Source organism: Crocuta crocuta, unplaced genomic scaffold (genome assembly GCF_008692635.1).
Source record: "Crocuta crocuta isolate KB4526 unplaced genomic scaffold, BGI_CrCroc_1.0 scaffold178, whole genome shotgun sequence".
Classification (NCBI taxonomy): Eukaryota; Metazoa; Chordata; class Mammalia; order Carnivora; family Hyaenidae; genus Crocuta; species Crocuta crocuta.
This window is the reverse complement of record NW_027532855.1, coordinates 904,038-921,415: the sequence shown is the minus strand read 5'-3', so window position 1 is coordinate 921,415 and position 17,378 is coordinate 904,038. Positions and strand designations below refer to the sequence as shown.

Here is a 17,378-nt window from a genome sequence, read left to right as displayed (position 1 = left end):
CACTATGTGCTTCCTTCCGAGAGAATGTTCTGAGAAACCAAGATGGAAGCCAAAGGGCATTGAGCTCTTTGTGATCTAGCTTCAGATATAACACACCATCACCTCTTCCTTGTAGTATTGGCCACCCATATTAGCTCTGGTTCAGTTTTGGGGGACTCTACAAGGGTGTGAGACCAGAAGATGAGGATCTGTGGAGGTCATATTGGAGGTTGGCTACCACTGTGTGTGTGTTTGTGCACATGTGTGTATGTGTAGAGGTGGGCTAAGATAATGAAGAGAGTTAACATGACCAGAAAGGAGCACTTTCTGAAACCTGGATATGAAAACTACACCACTAATGTGCAGGACAAGGCCAGCCAGGGCAGTGTCAATAGTAGCACAGGAGCAATAACATATGTCATCTTAGACATATGAGAGATGGTGAAGCTCGGAGGCCACTTTGCTGACAGATAAACACTCTCCACACTAAGCCTCTCTGACTGAAGGCTTTCTCTCCACCTGTGGGAGGTGGCTAGAGTGCTGGGGAGGGAGTGCCCCAGGCTTTGTACCCCTGGAAGGAAACACCGAGGCATATTCTACCCATCTCTGCAAGGTGACAAGACAAATCCCTAGTTGCCCACATTGTCAATCTTCACTGTTGTATGCTACTTCCCATTCCTATTTACCCATTGTCCTTCTGGCATTTTCTACAATTATCTCCAAATAAAAAACTTGAACTTGAAGTTTTGTCTCAAGGTTAGCTTCTGGAGGAAACAACCTCACAGTGGAGTTCAGGTCAGCCTGGGACCACCTAGGATATGTCTGGGGAGGCCAGGCAACAAGGCACAGTTTGTCTGCACCTTCTCACCTCATCCAACAGTAGTGTCCTGGGGAAGGCATACCCTAGCCTCCATCTCCCTCCATGTGGTCGTGGAATTCTGGGGACACAATCAGAGTAGGTCTCAATCACATCCCTATTCCTGCAGCACCTGTATCTTGCAATTCTCTGCCCACCTCTGCCCCTCAGTCTCCAACCACTGTGGTGCACAGCCTGAACTGCCAGGACACTTGCTCTCTTGCTCTGTAGCTGGAGTTGGCCAGCCCCACTTGTTCCCATGAGCAGCCCCTGGTGCAGGACTTTCTCCCCTGAGCCCTGACAGTGTGGTTCCACACCTGGGAAGACCTAACACAGTCACATACTCTGGACTTATTGTTTGCATCTTACCCATAATACCTGCAAGCATCTGGGGCAAACCCGACTGTACTAACCACAGCCAAGTCAGCTGGTTAGTATTAGTGGGATACTGCTTGGGTTTAACTCTCTAAAACGACCTGGGCCCTTCTGATGCACTGAGTTAGTAAGAATGAAGAATCAGATTCAAGGCAATTACATAGACTGAGATTTCTGAGTTTTTATTTGCCTACAGTTGTCAGGGTTATATGTAAGCATGAAGAAAACTGGAATGTGTGGACGTACAGGCTCTGAGACACTTTCAGTATTGGCTTATTCCCTTCCAAGATTTGAAGGCTCATTAAGGCCAAGCCTGTGCCACTGGTGGTGGGGCAGCATGGGGGTGGGCAGCTGCCAGTGAGAAATTGCATCCAGCTCTCAAACTTCTCTGTAGAAATTGTGCTCTTTAGAAGACACGTGGATGACAAAAGCATTGGCTTTGCCACCATGTCCTCATTTTCTCTTTGATCACGGGAAATTTTGAAGCAAAGAGAGTAAAAAATGTACCTTGAAGCAGGGTATGCTCCTTTCCTGGGTTAGAAGAGGGCCAGGGAGAAGCCAAGGTGTTAGGATCTGAGGGGAGTCAGCATCAGGGACTGGAATAGATATCTGCAATATGCAGAGTCATGCTAAGGCTCATCCACAGGTCAAGGGCTGCAGGCTTCTGGGGGTACATTCTCATGTATATCACCTTCCAGCTCTCCCTCCCCCAGGTTCCAGTCCTCTTTATCCTTCTGGCGCCAATGGGAGAGACCCGGGCATCCTCCAAGCTTCCTCAAATTTTCCACTTCGCTGTTACTTTGTGTTCAGTTCTATATTTACTGAGGCTATTTCATGACCCTGACACCCTGGAAAAGTTGAGGAAAGTGTCCAATGTTCCCTGAGAGATGGTGAGGTAGCCACAGAGCAGAATATTGTTAATGTGTGACAACCATTTGACAACCAGCATAGCTATTTTTGAGGCTGCAGGTCTTGACCCAGAGACAGGTTGACAGGTCAACCAACAGCTAGGGCAGAGGAACCAACACTTGACTCACATTTCAGGAGAAGTAGGAGCCCTCCTGAGACTGAGCCATGGGCTGGGATTCTTTTCCTTTCAGGCAATTGGGACCTGGCCAGGAAGCTGACCTGTGTTCCTAGCAACTTTCTGCCTCTGCCTCTGGTAGAGTTTGCCTAAAGACCTACTCAGGGCAATACTGAGTATGCAGAAACCCATTTCCTTGTGCCTTTAATGTACAGACTCTGGCAAAGAAGCAGGAGGGACCACCCAAGCCAAAAAGGATGGACAGGATAAGGGAAAAGGGTCTTCCCACAAGAACTGGTCCCTCAGTCCTACACCTATTACAAAGCTGGAGCACCTGAAACATGTACTCACCCCCAGGTCCCTGGGGGCACAGTAGGGACTGGGACAAAATCCCACTCTCTGTAGATTCCCATGGGGGCGGGAGGGGTGGAACCATTAACAAAGCCCCATAAATGTGACCTGGGGCAAAATATAGTGAGACTCTGCCAGGAGCCACTATGGTGCCTGCCTTGTGGGCTCCACTCCCCTAGTCCTAGGAGGTGGTGTGAGATCACAAAGGGCCTATACAGGTACCTCTCACACCCCACCACAGGAGACTGTCTCCTAGAGCTACCTGATGATACTTCCCTGTTGGGATCACAGTGGGTAAAGAGTCCCCTTTATGCTCTCCCCCTCCTGTGGATTGAGGCACAACTCAGAACAGACCAGTGTGGGAGAAGGCAGGAAGGTGGTGAGTGGAAGGATCTTCAAAAAAATCTACATAAGTCTGGGCCTAGGCAGGAGGGCTATGGGACAAGAGAACAGCTGTGCCCATGCTGAGTGATGCTGGGCCAACAGTGAGGATGCCCACTGCTAGGCTCTCCCTGTCTCTGCCTGGAATACTGGGAAGCCAGGTCTCTATGGAGGAGGAGCCCTACTACTACAGTAGTAGCCCTGTCTACTACTACACGTCTGCTGAGTCCCTAGTGAGCCCCTGTGATGCGGACTGGAGGATGCAGGTAATTCATTTGGGAGATGATCATGGAGGCACACAGAAAAGAAGGGAGTCAGAGGAGGGAAAAGTCAGTGTGGCTATTGTTATGGGTCACTGAGCAGCCATGGATTTTGTCCTGCTGGAGAGTGTGATACGTTGTGGATCTTACCTCTAACAGCCTTTCTGAGGCTAGGACACTGAGTCTTTCTCCACTACAGCCCTACCTTGGGATGGAGTGTTACCTTACTTCTCCCCACTGAGGTGTGCCTGCTCTGCTTCTGGAGTGCCACTTGCACAGAGGAAGACCTGAGCAGAAATTGGGGGAGACAAGGATATTGGGATGAAGAAGAGTGTGTCAGCCACTGGGTAGTCCAACTGCATGGACACTGAAGGGATGACTAGTTGGGAGGTGCTCCCACAGTTGCAGAACAAAATGTGGCCCCTGCCTATGTGTAAATAGAACATCTTTATTTGTGTTCATATTGCCTATGGTACCCCAGGCAACACTGGTGAGTTGTGAACAAGACTATTTGACCCACAAAGGCCAAAAGTTTGCCCCAAATTTTCTTCTAGAAGATTCATGAAACAGAGGCCATGTGTCCTGAGGGCCTGGGAGCCTATATGGGTCCATCCTGTACTTTGGGTTCCCTGCAGGGTCGTGGTCATTGCACCTCATTGCAGGTCATCCCTCATGAGCCCAGAACAGCAGCTCAGAAGTACCTGTGCTTCCAGGTTGTGCAACCTGGAACTGGCTCCTGAGGTCCTGGAGGTAAAAGAACTCACACAATTGGGACCAGGAGGTTTCCCTGATGGATGATTCCTTCACTTGCTCATCCCCTCCTTCTGGAACCATGCCACACAAAGCTTCATGAAATGCTGATTTTTAATTATCTATTCTACGTGAATAAAATGGACAATGAGGAATTTCCATAATGGATGGAAGTGAGACCCAGAACAGAGCCTGGGGTTACACAGCCACAGAAGTGATACAAGAAACCACTAGATACAGAACAGCCAGAGACAGTCAGGATGTGACATCACTCGATGGACGCCTTCCAAGCAGGTTTTGTACAGGAGTTTGAAGGAGGTTTTCCAGGGCATAATGATAATAGTGAAGAAGCAGTTGAAAGTCTGAGGGAACAATTTCAGGTAAAAGGTGAATGGAGAGTGGTGGAAAACAGAGGTTTTAGCTCTCAACATAGCACACATTCCAACCACACATCCTGGGGTGAGCAGCTAGGGATGCAGGCTGTGGCCCTCAGGTGCATCCCCATCTGAGCTGTGCCTGTTCTGGAACTGGGACCTTGTTCTGACCTCAGGGACTCCTGTACCATGTTCTCATCCTTAGACAAGTGGGACTCCAGGGGAACACTCAGGCTGATGCAGTGTGACCCAGACCCCTAGTAGAGCATTAGGGTGCTCTCTCCCAGGAGACGCTATCTCAGAGGAGCCCCTCACACCAGGAGGTCATGTCCCAGAGCTGGGGCTCACCTTGAACTTTTCCCCTGGAGCAGCAGCTGATAGATCAGTGGGACACAGGTCAGGGAATGGGAGGGACAAGTGTGGGATCCCCCTCAACCCTCACATCCTCACGCACTCGGCAGAGACAAGGGAACCTCAGAAATAGCCACAACAGGCCAGGTGATGTAGCTCACCCTGACATGCCCTTCCTCCTGCAGGCAGAAAAGGGAGATGGATAAAGCTCAGAGAAGGGACTTTGTGTTTCAGCTCCAGGAGACATGTGGACCCTTGTGGCCAAGAGAAATCTGACTCCCCCATGACCCATGGGGCAGGCACCTAGAATGGGGTTAGTGGACAGAGTTAGTTATGAGATTGGCCAGGGGGCTACCAGTCAGCCCCGGGGCTTGCCTGCCCAGCCGGGCTCCTATAGTAACACAAGCCATGGGTGTGACAGGGCCGGTTCCCCCCTCATTCATCTGTGTCCCAAGGAATGGCACTGTCATCTTCACCTTCCCCTCTGCCCCAAGCTGTATCCTCAGCTATGCAACCTGAGGTTACCTGCTGCATGTCTTACATTGTTCAGCCCTGAGCTTTCTTGGAAGGGACAGTTGTCAATATCATCATCAAATTTCCCACATTCGGTTCTGTGGAGCTCCAGCTCCATGGAGAAGGCCAGGCTGTCTTCTATCTGTGGTACATGGAGACAATAAATGCCAACCCACCTCATGGTTCTGTTGAGTTGCTAGTGTAGATCTGTGCAGTGTAGGGAGAGCCCAAACACTCCTCCACTAGTGAGCTGCCTCTGGGGCTGGCAGCCTACTGGGGGTAAGACCAATCCTGGGAATTCAGAACAAAGAGGCCTGTGGTTGATATTCAGGCCAGGGGGAGATGCCAGCTGAGTCATACACAATACATCACACCCTGCAGCCCCAGGTTCCCAGATGTCCCTGAGAGATCCAGCCTGATATCCAGCATGCTTCTGAAGCAGCAACAGCACTCCTGGGGGCACAGGTGTCCAGTGCCCAGTGCCCAGTGCCCATGAGGGTGTTGGCTTTGTTTTTTTTTTTAATGTTTGCGTTATTTCTAGGAGAGAGAGAGAGAGAGAGACAGCGTGAGCAGGGGAGGGTCAGAGAGAGAGGGAGTCACAGACACTGAAACAGGCTCCAGGCTCTGAGCTGGCAGTCAACACAGAGCCCGACGCGGGGCCCAACCCACGAACCGCGAGATCATGACCTAAGCGAACGTCGGACACTTAACTGACTAAGCCACCCAGGAGCCCCAGAGGGTGTTGGCTTTGTAAGAGTTTGCTGAGTAACATCAGCTTCAGAGTGGGAGACTCATCTAAAGCCCCATTGTCACACCTATCACCTGCCAAACAACAGGAAAATGCCCTGCAGTGCTGCCAGAACACTCCCAGGTATGCACACACACACCCACAGATGACCATGGCTTCTGGATACTACTTGTCTTATTACAAAGTGCTGCTGGAATTCTCTCTACTCTTCTCCACTCTATTGTCCCTCATTCCATCCCATACCACCTACCCCACCCTCCAGTATCCCCGACACCCAAATTGAGTGTGAGTGCAGGTCTCGGAAACCCACAGCAGAGGTGCAGCCTGAGAGAACTTGGGCAGCAGACCCAGCCAGGAGCTGGCACCACAGTGCCCACAGAGGCTGGAGCTCATGCAGGGTGGAGCTTCCACTGCCTTTCCCTTTGGCTCTCAGGACAGAAGTATAGAGGGAGAGAGAAGAAGGTCCTGGGCTCCCAATGTGCAAACACACACACACACACACACACACACACACACACACATTCACAGACATACACATTCACACACACCTAAATACACATGAGCAGTCCTGCTTCTAGTACAGCGCCCACATGAAAACGGTATTCCTGGATGCATTCTGCAGATGCCTGATTACAAGAACAACACTCTAGGATTGAGATCCATGGTCTGGGAAGAGTATAGCATAGCATCCATCCCCTTAGGTGAAGACCATAGGGAGGAGCCCAGAAAAGAGACCCTGAGGTCACGTGGTTGCTTTGAATGAGGGAGAATCCTTGCTCCTTGGATCTTCAGGCCTCTCTCCTTCCTTCTCTCTTCCTGTTTGTTCCTCTGTTTGCTAATGATATTTTTGCCTTTATTTTCTTAGAATATTTCCTCTACCCATCTCCTCTGTGGGTCTTTTCCTTATTCAGGATCTTTATCACCTCCTAGTCCAGATTTTGATGTCACTTATTATAAACAATGTCATAAAATATGGAATGTCATGAAAATATATCTTCAAGTGACTAGACCTTGAGTGGAGTGTTTAATTTCCAAATTACTTCTTTTATGAAACTAACATTAACTGGACAGTTCATAGTTTCACTATATTTTATGGACTTCACATGGTGAGCAAGATCTCTTGAGAAGACATTCTTCTCGCCTCACCCTAACTTCAAAGCAAGTTCAGGTCATTAGTCCAGAAGATGTGGTCACCTGCCTCTTCCTTCCAGGTATTCAGGATGCACACCAGCCTATAGGCCTTTAAGTCCTTGCTCTGCAGGTTGAATATGTATAAGGCATACTCCACGGTGGCAGGGAAATGATTTTCCATGTCCTTTTGTTCATTGCTGTTCCTTTCCTCTTGGGAACTCCAGCTGTGAGTCCCCAGGAGCTGGAAACCTAAGAGAAGCAGGAGCATAGCCCAGGGCAGAGCCCATCTGCACTCCCAGTGTGGCATGGCTTCAGGCATCTGGGCACCCATGGCCTTTGCTCTCCCAGCTCAGGCTCCCACTGAGCCTCCCTGGGTATTTTTCCAATTCATTGGCTCCAAAACAACTCTTCTTTCAGGCCTCTTTCTGTTATTACACCCTGTTCCTTTGATCTGTTACTCTGCCTCCTCCATCCAAATATATCAGTGTGCCTGTTGTCCAGGAGAGAGAACAAGCCTCAGACATGGTGGGTTGGAAAAACCAGCAATGGTACAGAGTGGTCTCCTGTAGCTCATTCCCTTCCACAGCCTCCTACTCAGCACATTACTGGGGAGAGACTTCATTTGTGTGCCCCAGAATCAGAAGCTGAAACAAGCATACAAAAGTAAGAAGAAATGGAAGATGTTCTCAGAAGACATTGGTAGGGTATGGTCACTGAGGGAACCTGGGACAGAGCCAAAAATAATGTATTGCCAATACCCCACTTTGTGGGTGACAGAAGGCAAACCTGCAAAGGAACTCTCTAGGAAAGAGCCCAAAACACCTTCCTGAGGATCAGCAGCCTGAAGGGTGGGGCCTACAGGAGCCCATGGGTCCTGACAGGGCTTGGGCATCACTATCTTATTGCTGTAGCCCTGCATATCCTACTGGCAAAGAGACATGAGAAATACAGTAGGTGCTGACATAAAATGTGATACAGTGGGACAGTCCCAATACCTGCCATATATGAAAAGAGGAAAGTTTTGGCAAATCTAAAATTTAATGCCTGAGAAGTCAGAGAGAGAGGCAGGACAAAGAGATATGAACAAATCCATATATTCAGTACCAGGTACTCTTCCTGTAGACACAGTTACTGCCTTTGACAGAAGCCTGAGCAATGGGTGAGAATTGTGTAAGGCATACTTCTAGAGTATCTTTAGCTCCATTGCATTCCCATGAGCTTGTTGGAAACAGCAAAGTGTGGATCCCAGAAGAGATTTTTAGCACTGGGATTGTTCAATGACTCTGAGTGTGACCAGAGGTTGTACTTGAGCTTTAGACCAAGCACAGCTCCTGACACTGAGGAAGTCAGTCTGTCCTCTGTCCAGTCCTCCCACCAGGGGTCCCCCAGTGCTCTACCCTTACCATCTGCAACACCTGGTGCCTATTGACACCACATTGTGTGTGATCCCTGACACTCACACTGAACCTCCTGTCCACACAGAACCACACAAGCATGAATTTTCCATGTCATGTTTCTCTCCCATGTGAGGACAAGGAGGTAGACTCATTCTCCACCTCAAGCGTGGACATCTATATCTCCCTTTAAAGTCCTGTATTGTGGGTCTATTCCCTCACACACAACACTAGTCAGCAGGCAACTGCCAGAATGTTCTTATAGCAGTGGTGATACTGTATGTGAATGGAGGCTGGCAGCCTCTGGAGCAGTACAGTCACAGTGAAGTGATGTTAAGAGGGATGATCATCAGGAAGCTCTAGTACTCATTAACATGCATCCAATAACACCACCGAGTGGGACTATTCAACACAGCAGCTGATGAAGTTATGGAGAAAGTGGGCAATTGGACATGATATTGGAAGATGCCATCCCGTGTCTCAAAGCTGATACCAGGAAGGCTAAATATTATAAAGAAAGCAGCAGAGTTGAAAGAACTAGTTCAACTAGTTCAACTAGAGTTGAATGAACTAGTCTACTTGCACAATATCTGTAACCCTTTTCATCCAAAATAGAATATGGATTTTTGAAAAACCTGACAATCATGCAAATAAAGTGTTAGTTATAAAGCTATTTTCAGCCCAAGATTAGATTATAAGTGATGGGACACTGGGTCCATCAGCTTCACAGGCACTGGAGAGGTATTTGTGTCAGTGGAGGATTTGGGGGTGCAGCCATGGCCCAAGGACCTATGAGGCCCCTGTCTGTGTGTGTAAACACTGGAAGACAACACTGTAATATGTGTTCACATTCTCTATGAAGTTTCAGAGCAACACTGAAGAGATGAGAATAAGACCAATGGCCTTCAAAAGCCAAAATAGTTAAAGTCTTTTTAATAGAAATTGTCTGCCAAATATGCACCCAGGAGATTCAGAGAGTCTCATAGCATTTGGTAGAGCAGTAGGTAGGACAAATTTTAATTGTCTGTGGGCCTGCTGAGATTTCATGAAAATGCAGCCTCCTTGTCCAAAGGTGGGAAGCCCTGATGAGACATTCCTGAGGCTCTAGGAGATGCTGCTACTCCTGGTGGTAGTATCTGGATCATTCTGTCGGTGGAGACTACAGACCTCCCATACCCTCACAGCTGTGTGGACCAGGGAATGGGTGTGAGCAAGCCCCCAAGACAGAGGCCTCACGTGTCCTGAGGGCCTATCAGGTCCATTCTGTACTTTGGGTTCCCTGCCAGTCATTGCACATCTGGAGATGCTGGTCATCCCTCATAAGCCCAGAACAGCAGCTCAGAAGCACCTGTGCTTACAGGTTGTGACACCTGGAGCTGGCTCCAAAGGTCCTAGAGGGAAGAGAACTCACACAATTGGGACCATGAGGTTTCCCTGCTGGATGATACCTTCACTTGCTCATTCCCTCCTCCTGGAACCATGTCACAGAAAGCTTCTTGAAATGCTAATGTTTAGGGACTCTTAGGTGATTCAGTCAGTTGAGTGTCCGACTTCGGTGTAGTCATGATCTCACGGTTCGTGGGTTCAAGCCCAGTGTCGGGCTCTGTGCTGACAGCTAGCTCAGAGCCTGGAGCCTGCTTCGGATTCTGTGTCTCCCTCTCTGTCTGACCCTCCCCTACTCACGCTGTCTCTCTCTCTCTCAGAAATAAATAAAACATTAAAAAAAAGAAATGCGTATGTTTAATGATTTTTCTACATGAAGAAAAGGAGTAAGGAGGAATTTTCAGAATTCCTCAATAAGAAACACCAGATATTTGCAAAATAAAGAGAACAAAACTTGGACCTGCTGAAAGGCCATGTACAGGACATCACTGGTGTCCCAGAAGAGAGCAGCCAGAGCCAGGTGGGCTGTGGTCTTATTAGTGAAAGCCATCCAAGCAGGTCTTATTCCAGAGTTCAAACAGTGTTAACCAGGGCTCACTGGCGATGGTAAAAAAGCAGGTGATGATCTGAGGGTCAAACACAGGATGAAAGATGAGGGGAGAGTGGTTAGAAATAGTAGCTCCGGCATTAAACACAGCACACATCCCAATCACACATCCCATGATGAGCAGTTGGAGAGGCAGGCTGTGGCCCTCAGGTGCATTCCTGACTGAGCCCTGTCTGTTTTAGGCCTGGGACCTTGTCCTGATCTTAGGGGCTCCTGTGCCAATTTCTCATCTTTAGGTCAGTTGTGTCCAGGTGAATGCTCAGGCTGATCCAGTCTAACCCAGGCCCCTAGTAGAACATTGGGGTGCTGTCTCCCAGGGGGTGCTATCTCAGAGGAACCCATCACCTTAGGTGAGATATGTCCCAGAGTTGGGGTTCACCTTGAACTTTTCCCCTGGAGCAGGAGCTGATAGGTCAATGGAATCCAGTCAGGGCATGGGAAGGAGGGCCATGAGCCCCTTCTCAATCTCCATCCCATGGATTCTTTTCTCAGTGGGTCCCGAGAAAGCCATTTTGGCAAAGGCATGATGCCCATATCAACATGCTGCTTCTCCGAATTCTTTAGAGAAAGGAGATCAATAAAGACCAGAGAAGGGATATCCTATGGCATTCCCAGGAGGTCTGGACCTTCATGAGTCATGAGCAATTTGACACCACTGAGGCTTTGGGGGGGCAGGGGCAGGCAGCTAAGCATGGGGTGAGTGCTCAGAATCAGTTACCAGATTGGTCAGAGACCTGCCAATGGACCCCGGGGCTGGCCTGCCCAGCTGGGATCCTACTGCAGCACCAGCCATGAGTGTAATAAGGCCTGAAGCTCCCTCACTCCTCTATGTCCAAGGAATGGCACTGTCATCTTCACCACCTCCCCTCTGCCCCCTGCTGCATCCTCAGCTATGTAATCCGAGGGACCTGCTGTGTGTCTTACATTGTTCTTCTCTGAACTTGCTTGAAAGGGACAGTTGTCAATGTCTTCATCAAATTTCCTGCATCTTGTTCTTCTAAGCTGAAGCTCAAAAGAGAACGCCAACGTGCTGTCCTTGAACTGTTACAGACATGGACATTATTAACACGAGAACTCCCCTCATGGTACCCTTGAGCAAGTGCTAGTGTAGATCCATGCAGCATAGAGAGAGCCCCAAACACTCCTTCACTGGGGAGCTGCCTCTGGGGATGGGTCAGCTTGCTGGGAGTAAGGCCAATCTTGGAGAATTCAGAGCAAAGAGGCCTGTGGTTGGTATTGAGGATAGGGGGAGATGTCAGAGGAATCATACACCATTAATACATCACACCCACAGCCCCATGTCCCCATATACCCCAAGGAGACCCAGCCTGATGTCCAACGTGCTTCTGAAGCTACAACAGCACTCCTGGGGCACAGGTGCCCAGTGCCTGGCAAGGTGTTGTCTCTGTAAGAGTTTGCTGAGCAACAGCCCCAGAATGTGAGACTCATTTACAGCCCCATTGTCATACCTTTCACCTGCCTGACAACAGGAAAATGCCCTGCAATGCTGCCAGAACACTCACATATATGTATGCATGTGTGAGTGCACACTCACACACACAAGCATACACACACACACGCACATGGCTCCTGGATACCTCTTGTTCTATTACAAAGTGCATTCTGAAATTTTCTGATCTCTTCTCCATTCTACTCTGCTTCATTTCATCCTATACCCCCCACTCCACCCTCCATTACACCCAACACCCAAACTGAGTGCAAGTGCAGATCTGAGAAACCCACAGCAGAGGTGAAGCCTGAGAGAGCCTGGGTGGCAGACCCAGCTGAGAGATGGCACTGCAGTGTCCACAGAGGCTGGAGCTCATGCAGGGTGGAGCTCCCACTGCCCTTCCCTCAAGCTCTCAGGGCAGAAGTCCAGAGGGAGAGAGAGGAAGGTCCTGGGCTCCCACTGTGCACACACATATTCACTCACAGACATATATACTCACTGACACACACTTGCTGTATGCTCACACTCACAGACACACTACACAATAATGCACATTCACTCACACTTACATACACAAAGAGTCACACATTCACTCAAAAACTAATACGCATATACACACTTGCACTCAAATTCACTGACACACTCACACTCACACCCACACCTACACACTCCAAACCCCTTTACACTCACAACTAGACCTGTTCCTGTTAGAGCCCCTGTGAAAACAGCATTCCTGGCTGCATTCTGTAGATGCTCCGTTATAAGAACAGTACTCCAGGATTGAGAACCATGGTCTAGGAAAGGTATAGAATAGCTTCCTCCCCTCAAGTGGAGACCACAGGAGGAGTGCAGAGAAGAGGCCCTGAATTCACAGAGGATGCTCTGGATGAGGGATAATCCTTACTCCTTGGACCTCAGTCCCCTCTCCCTCCTTCTTTCTTGGCATCTGTTCTCTGTTTCTGTTTGCATATGTTTCTTAGAATATTTCTTTAATGTGTCTCTTCTGTCATTTCTCAGTCTATCTCCTTTTCCTTCTTTCTATCTTGGTCTTTTCCTTACTCAGGATATTTATCATTTAATAGTCCATATTTTGATCATCAATAAGTAATTTCTTAAAATGATGAAGAGGAAAACATCTTATATGCAGTATACATTGAGATGGGTGTTTACATTTTTAAATAGTTTCTTTCATAAACCTGTAACTAGCTATGGGGTTTGTATTTTTGCAGTATTACATATTTCAGATGATGACCAATATCCCTAGATAGGACTCCATACCTCTGACCCTGACTTCATAGCAAGTGCAGGTCATTAGGCCAGAAGATGTGGTACCTACCTGCTCTCTCCTGGACTTCACGATGTGCACCAGCCTGTAGGCATTCGTATCGTGGCTCTGCAGATTTAATATGTGTATGGCATACTCCACAGTTGCAAGCAAGTAACTCACCATAGGTTTTTCACCCTCACTCTCTACTTCCTCCAGGAACTCAGAACCTAAGAGAAGCAGCAGTATGGCCCAGGGCAGAACCCACCCACACCGCCAGCGTGGCATGACTACAAATACCTGGACACTCATGGACTTTGCCCTTCTAGCTCAGGCTCCCATCGAGTCTCCTTGGGAATTGGTCCAGTACATTAGCTTCAGAACAAATCCTTCCTCTGGACCTCCTCTTTGCTATTATACTCTGTTCCTTCCCACGTGTCACAAAGCCTCCCCCATCCCAAGCTGCATAATTGCCTCCTGTACAGAGAAAGGGACAAGCTCAGGCAGGGTGGTTTGGAAAGAACTAGCAATGGGAATGAAGGGTCCCCTGTAGCTAATTTCCAGCCACAATCTCTTCCTCAGCACCTCCCAGGGGAGGGACTTCATCTGGATGTCCCAGAACCAGAGGCTGAAACAAAGACACAAGAGCAAGAGGTAGAAGTGGAAGGTGATCCCAGAACACAAGAGTAGACTAAGGGCCACTGAGATAAGGACAGAGCCAAAAGGACGAGTTAGTTGCCAAGAGTCAGCTTTGGGGAAGACAGAGGCACCCTGTCCAGAGAAAATGAGTGTCATAGGAAGGAAAAAGTATGGAGGTTTGTTGGACCCACATGTCTGTGTCCCTCCTCAGCTCCCCAGCCGCCCTTGAGCAGTAGAGCAATCAAGGCTCACTGGCTCCTGGGATGATGCCAGGGTAGGGGAGTTTGGAGTTCCAGAAGCTCATTGCATCTCCATTTGTACTTCTCAGCCATGTGTTCAGCTTGGGGACCTGGCTGGGTGATATAAGAGTCCTCTCTCCAAAGGTGTTGCAGCAGGGTGACCCTTGACACACCCTGGACCTATAGATAGGTCCCTTTGTAGGAATTTGCTCCAAGGGAGGCAGGTGGAGTAAGAGACAAACAGACACAGAGCAAAGCCAGTAAGCTCACAGGGAAGGCTGAGCTGTGACCATTAGGTGAGCATAGGTGCCCTCTGGTGGCCATGGTTCTCAGGGCTCAGTGAACACAATTTCTTGTGTGCAGAGTCTGGATTCTAGAAAAAGCCTCCACCTGGAAGAGCAAATGAGACTCTCTTTGGAAGAACTAAAGAATACATTTTTCCAAAACAAGGCTTCAGCTTTGTGCCTGTTAAAGGCTTCAGTACATGTCTGTAGCTACTTGTGAGCTCAGGGGGACCAGAATACCCTGAAGGCCTGTAGACACCCAGGACCCTGAGTCTTTCCCTCACTCAGGATTCTGACCCAGTCAGTCTGGCAGGATGGGAGAGTTTGCATCTTCACCTGCTCCTGGGAGATGCTGATGGTCCTGGTCCTGGACCACATGTTGGGGAGCACAGTTCTGAGTGAGTCCCTGGAAGGGGTGCCGCTGAATTACAATGAGAAATCACTCAAGTGCAAGGGCAAGGGCTGAGGCTGAGGCTAGTTTGTAGAGGCTTCACTGATCAGGGAAGGAGTTGCCACTCCTTGCCTTCTGTAGGATGCAGACCCCCAGATGTTAGTGACCAGATGGTCCTGTGGATGGAGAGAAGGCTGCTTTGAAGCTGACAGCCTGTTCTCACTGCACAGAGGCCCTCAGAGCTGGCGTCCTTCCCAGAATGGGGCCTCTCAAAACTCATTCTCATATTAAACAATGCCCATAAATTTATTGATTCATCTTTTTTTCCCATTTTCCACTATTGTGATAAGTTTTGTGCCAAATATTTCTTTTCTATGTAGTAAAACCTTGATTTGCGAGAATAACTCATTTTAGAGTCATGCTTGTAATCCAAAGCACTTGTATATCAAAGTGAATTTCAAAAACCATTGGCTTAGTTATGATTATGTGATGTTCGGCATCACATTCTACTCATATTGCAAGACATCAGTTATTTATCAAGTTAAAAATTATCAGAAATGTTTGCTCATCTTGCAAACACTCGCACAAGTTATTCAAAATCTAAAGTTTTACTGTGTGTATTTTTATACCTGATTATTCTTTCTTTGTAAGCACAATTTCCAGATGTTCAATTGCTTATTCTATATTGTTTCACTTATTCAGAATTTTGAATACATATTGTGTAAATATTGTTTTTATTTCCCAAGTCATATTTGTGATGATTCTATCTACATTGGCTTCTCCAGATGGTAAGCAATTGCTATATCTTTTGATAAGTCCAAATCTCAATCACTGCCCTTTCTAGGAATACTCTGTACCTGTTGCTCTATCCTGGAAGCCCCTCCAGCCTTGATATAGGTCAATTGGTGCTATTTTCCCCTTTAGAATTACCCTACACCTTTATGCCTTATAAAGTTGCAGTATACCTGATTCTGCCATATATTTTCCATGTCATGGAGGTATTCATAGTTTCTTCAGAGATGTGGGGAGCCATGCTGAGTCTCACACATATGGCAGGGACTGCAGGCATCTGGGGTAGGTCCTTATGTATATCACTGGACAGTCCATTATCCCATGCTCCAGCCATCTTCCTCCTTTTATCCTTGTGGGGGGAAGCCTGGGCAGCTATTCTCCACTTCATTGCTACTTTGTGTGCAGTCTTATATTTATTTTCCCCAGGATGTCTCCTGACCCTGAAATCCTGGGAAAGCTGAGAGTAGTGTCCAATGTTCCCTGGCTAGAGCAAAAGAGACCACAGAGCTGAGTTTTTGATAATCAACATAGGTATGTTCTTCTCATGTCCCACATGATTCACGACTACAGGCCCAGGAATTCATTCTTTTGTCAGAAATCTTGGCTTTCAGGTAGTTCCAGGGAATGGAGATTGCCCCTCCCAACACATGGTGTCAGGAGCTCATGTCCAAATATGATTTGCCTTCTAAGGATGCCCAGTGTTCTGGCTGTTATCATTGTGAGGGGCCAATCACTGGTCCTGGAGGAGTTTCTAGCCCCCTGTGGTGAAGTTTGGAACCAAAGCCTGTCCCCACAGCCTATGAGCCCAGGGCACTGGCAGATACCTACAGTCAGTGATGCATCACTGGAGGTGGCATGAGCTCTGACCCTTACATGGGCAAGTGTACAGTCTCAAACAGCATTTCCTCCAGATTATTACTTTCAGGCATTGTCCACTTCCAGACAATGTGGAGCAGGCTTCCCAGTGTGCTAACTTAGTAATGTCCCCTCTCTGGTGAGCTCCCTGAGTGTTCTTGCCTAGCTGGGGCCATTTTTATCAAGTGTTGGGTTCCAGTGATTTTCAGGCAAATTCTCCATGGTCAGGGTTACATACTGCTCCTCTCTTAGGATATGTCAATATAAATGTCCATTCTTAGGTCATTCAAATGTTGTCATTCTCTCTTTTTTTTAATTTTTTAAAAGATTTTATTTATTTCTAGGAGAGAGATAGAGACAGCAAGAGCAGGGGAAGGTGAGAGAGAGAGAGGGAATCACAGACTCCGAAACAGGCACCAGGCTCTGAGCTGGCAGTCAGCATAGAGACCGACGCGGGGCTCGAACCCATGAACCGCGAGATCATGACCCAAGGGAAAGTCAGACGCTTAACCGACTAAGCCACCCAGTCGCCCCTCATTCTCTTTTTTAAGATGAGTTATTTCTATGGCATTGATTTCAAAATGATCAGTGAGTATCACCTTTCTGCTGGTAAGATATTCCATTCTAGAACATCTCTGCAGGATAATCTCATGACAAAAAGAGTCAAAGGCATAGAAGTGATTCTGTCCACCATCTCATTATTAAGATGGAAACAACAATATCCCAGGAAAATATTTAAAATCTAGTCCTAAGTGCTTGTTCCCAGACTGAAGTAATGTGTGTATGTGGCATGAGGACTGTAGTTACAGGGCAATTGGTTGCTCAGATGGTACCAGGATCTGAAAAGTTCACAATGCAATCAAGGTGACCTGTCTCAGCCTTTCCTGCCCTCACCCCCACTAGATTCATTGACCATCATATTGCAAAGTAGTTAATAACAAATCTGTTCCTTAGCACACACAAAGTTTTACTGTTGCTGTACTAGAA

General features: G+C 47.9%; 2 protein-coding genes across 2 annotated transcripts; both read right to left on the bottom strand.

Moving 5' to 3' along the window:
* Window positions 1-4,206: 4,206 nt before the first annotated feature.
* On the bottom strand, window positions 4,207-7,424 carry LOC144216196 (cystatin-9-like). The gene is made up of 3 exons (XM_077745470.1): window positions 7,157-7,424; window positions 5,243-5,352; window positions 4,207-4,338 (listed from the first exon to the last, which is right to left on the bottom strand). The coding sequence occupies exons 1-3, from the start codon at window positions 7,422-7,424 to the stop codon at window positions 4,207-4,209; spliced, it is 510 nt and encodes a 169-aa protein (XP_077601596.1).
* A 2,887-nt stretch (window positions 7,425-10,311) lies between these two features.
* LOC144216216 (cystatin-9-like) lies at window positions 10,312-13,517 on the bottom strand. The gene is made up of 3 exons (XM_077745496.1): window positions 13,264-13,517; window positions 11,402-11,518; window positions 10,312-10,496 (listed from the first exon to the last, which is right to left on the bottom strand). Exons 1-3 carry the CDS (start codon window positions 13,501-13,503, stop codon window positions 10,407-10,409), a joined length of 447 nt encoding a protein of 148 aa, XP_077601622.1. The 5' UTR covers window positions 13,504-13,517; the 3' UTR covers window positions 10,312-10,406.
* Window positions 13,518-17,378: the final 3,861 nt, after the last annotated feature.

What these genes read in the sequence shown, in the direction of transcription:
- LOC144216196 (XM_077745470.1), bottom strand. Translation starts at nt 7,424, where the DNA reads ATGGGTGCCCAGATGCCTGAAGCCATGCCACACTGGGAGTGCAGATGG. An exon ending in TACCTGGAAGGAAGAGGCAG is followed by an intron (nt 5,353 to 7,156) that starts GTGACCACATCT and finishes TACCACAGATAG; the next exon opens with AAGACAGCCTGGCCTTCTCC. An exon ending in AAAGCTCAGGGCTGAACAAT is followed by an intron (nt 4,339 to 5,242) that starts GTAAGACATGCA and finishes TTGTTCCCTCAG; the next exon opens with ACTTTCAACTGCTTCTTCAC.
- LOC144216216 (XM_077745496.1), bottom strand. Translation starts at nt 13,503, where the DNA reads ATGAGTGTCCAGGTATTTGTAGTCATGCCACGCTGGCGGTGTGGGTGG. An exon ending in TGAAGTCCAGGAGAGAGCAG is followed by an intron (nt 11,519 to 13,263) that starts GTAGGTACCACA and finishes TGTCTGTAACAG; the next exon opens with TTCAAGGACAGCACGTTGGC. An exon ending in CAAGTTCAGAGAAGAACAAT is followed by an intron (nt 10,497 to 11,401) that starts GTAAGACACACA and finishes TTTGACCCTCAG; the next exon opens with ATCATCACCTGCTTTTTTAC.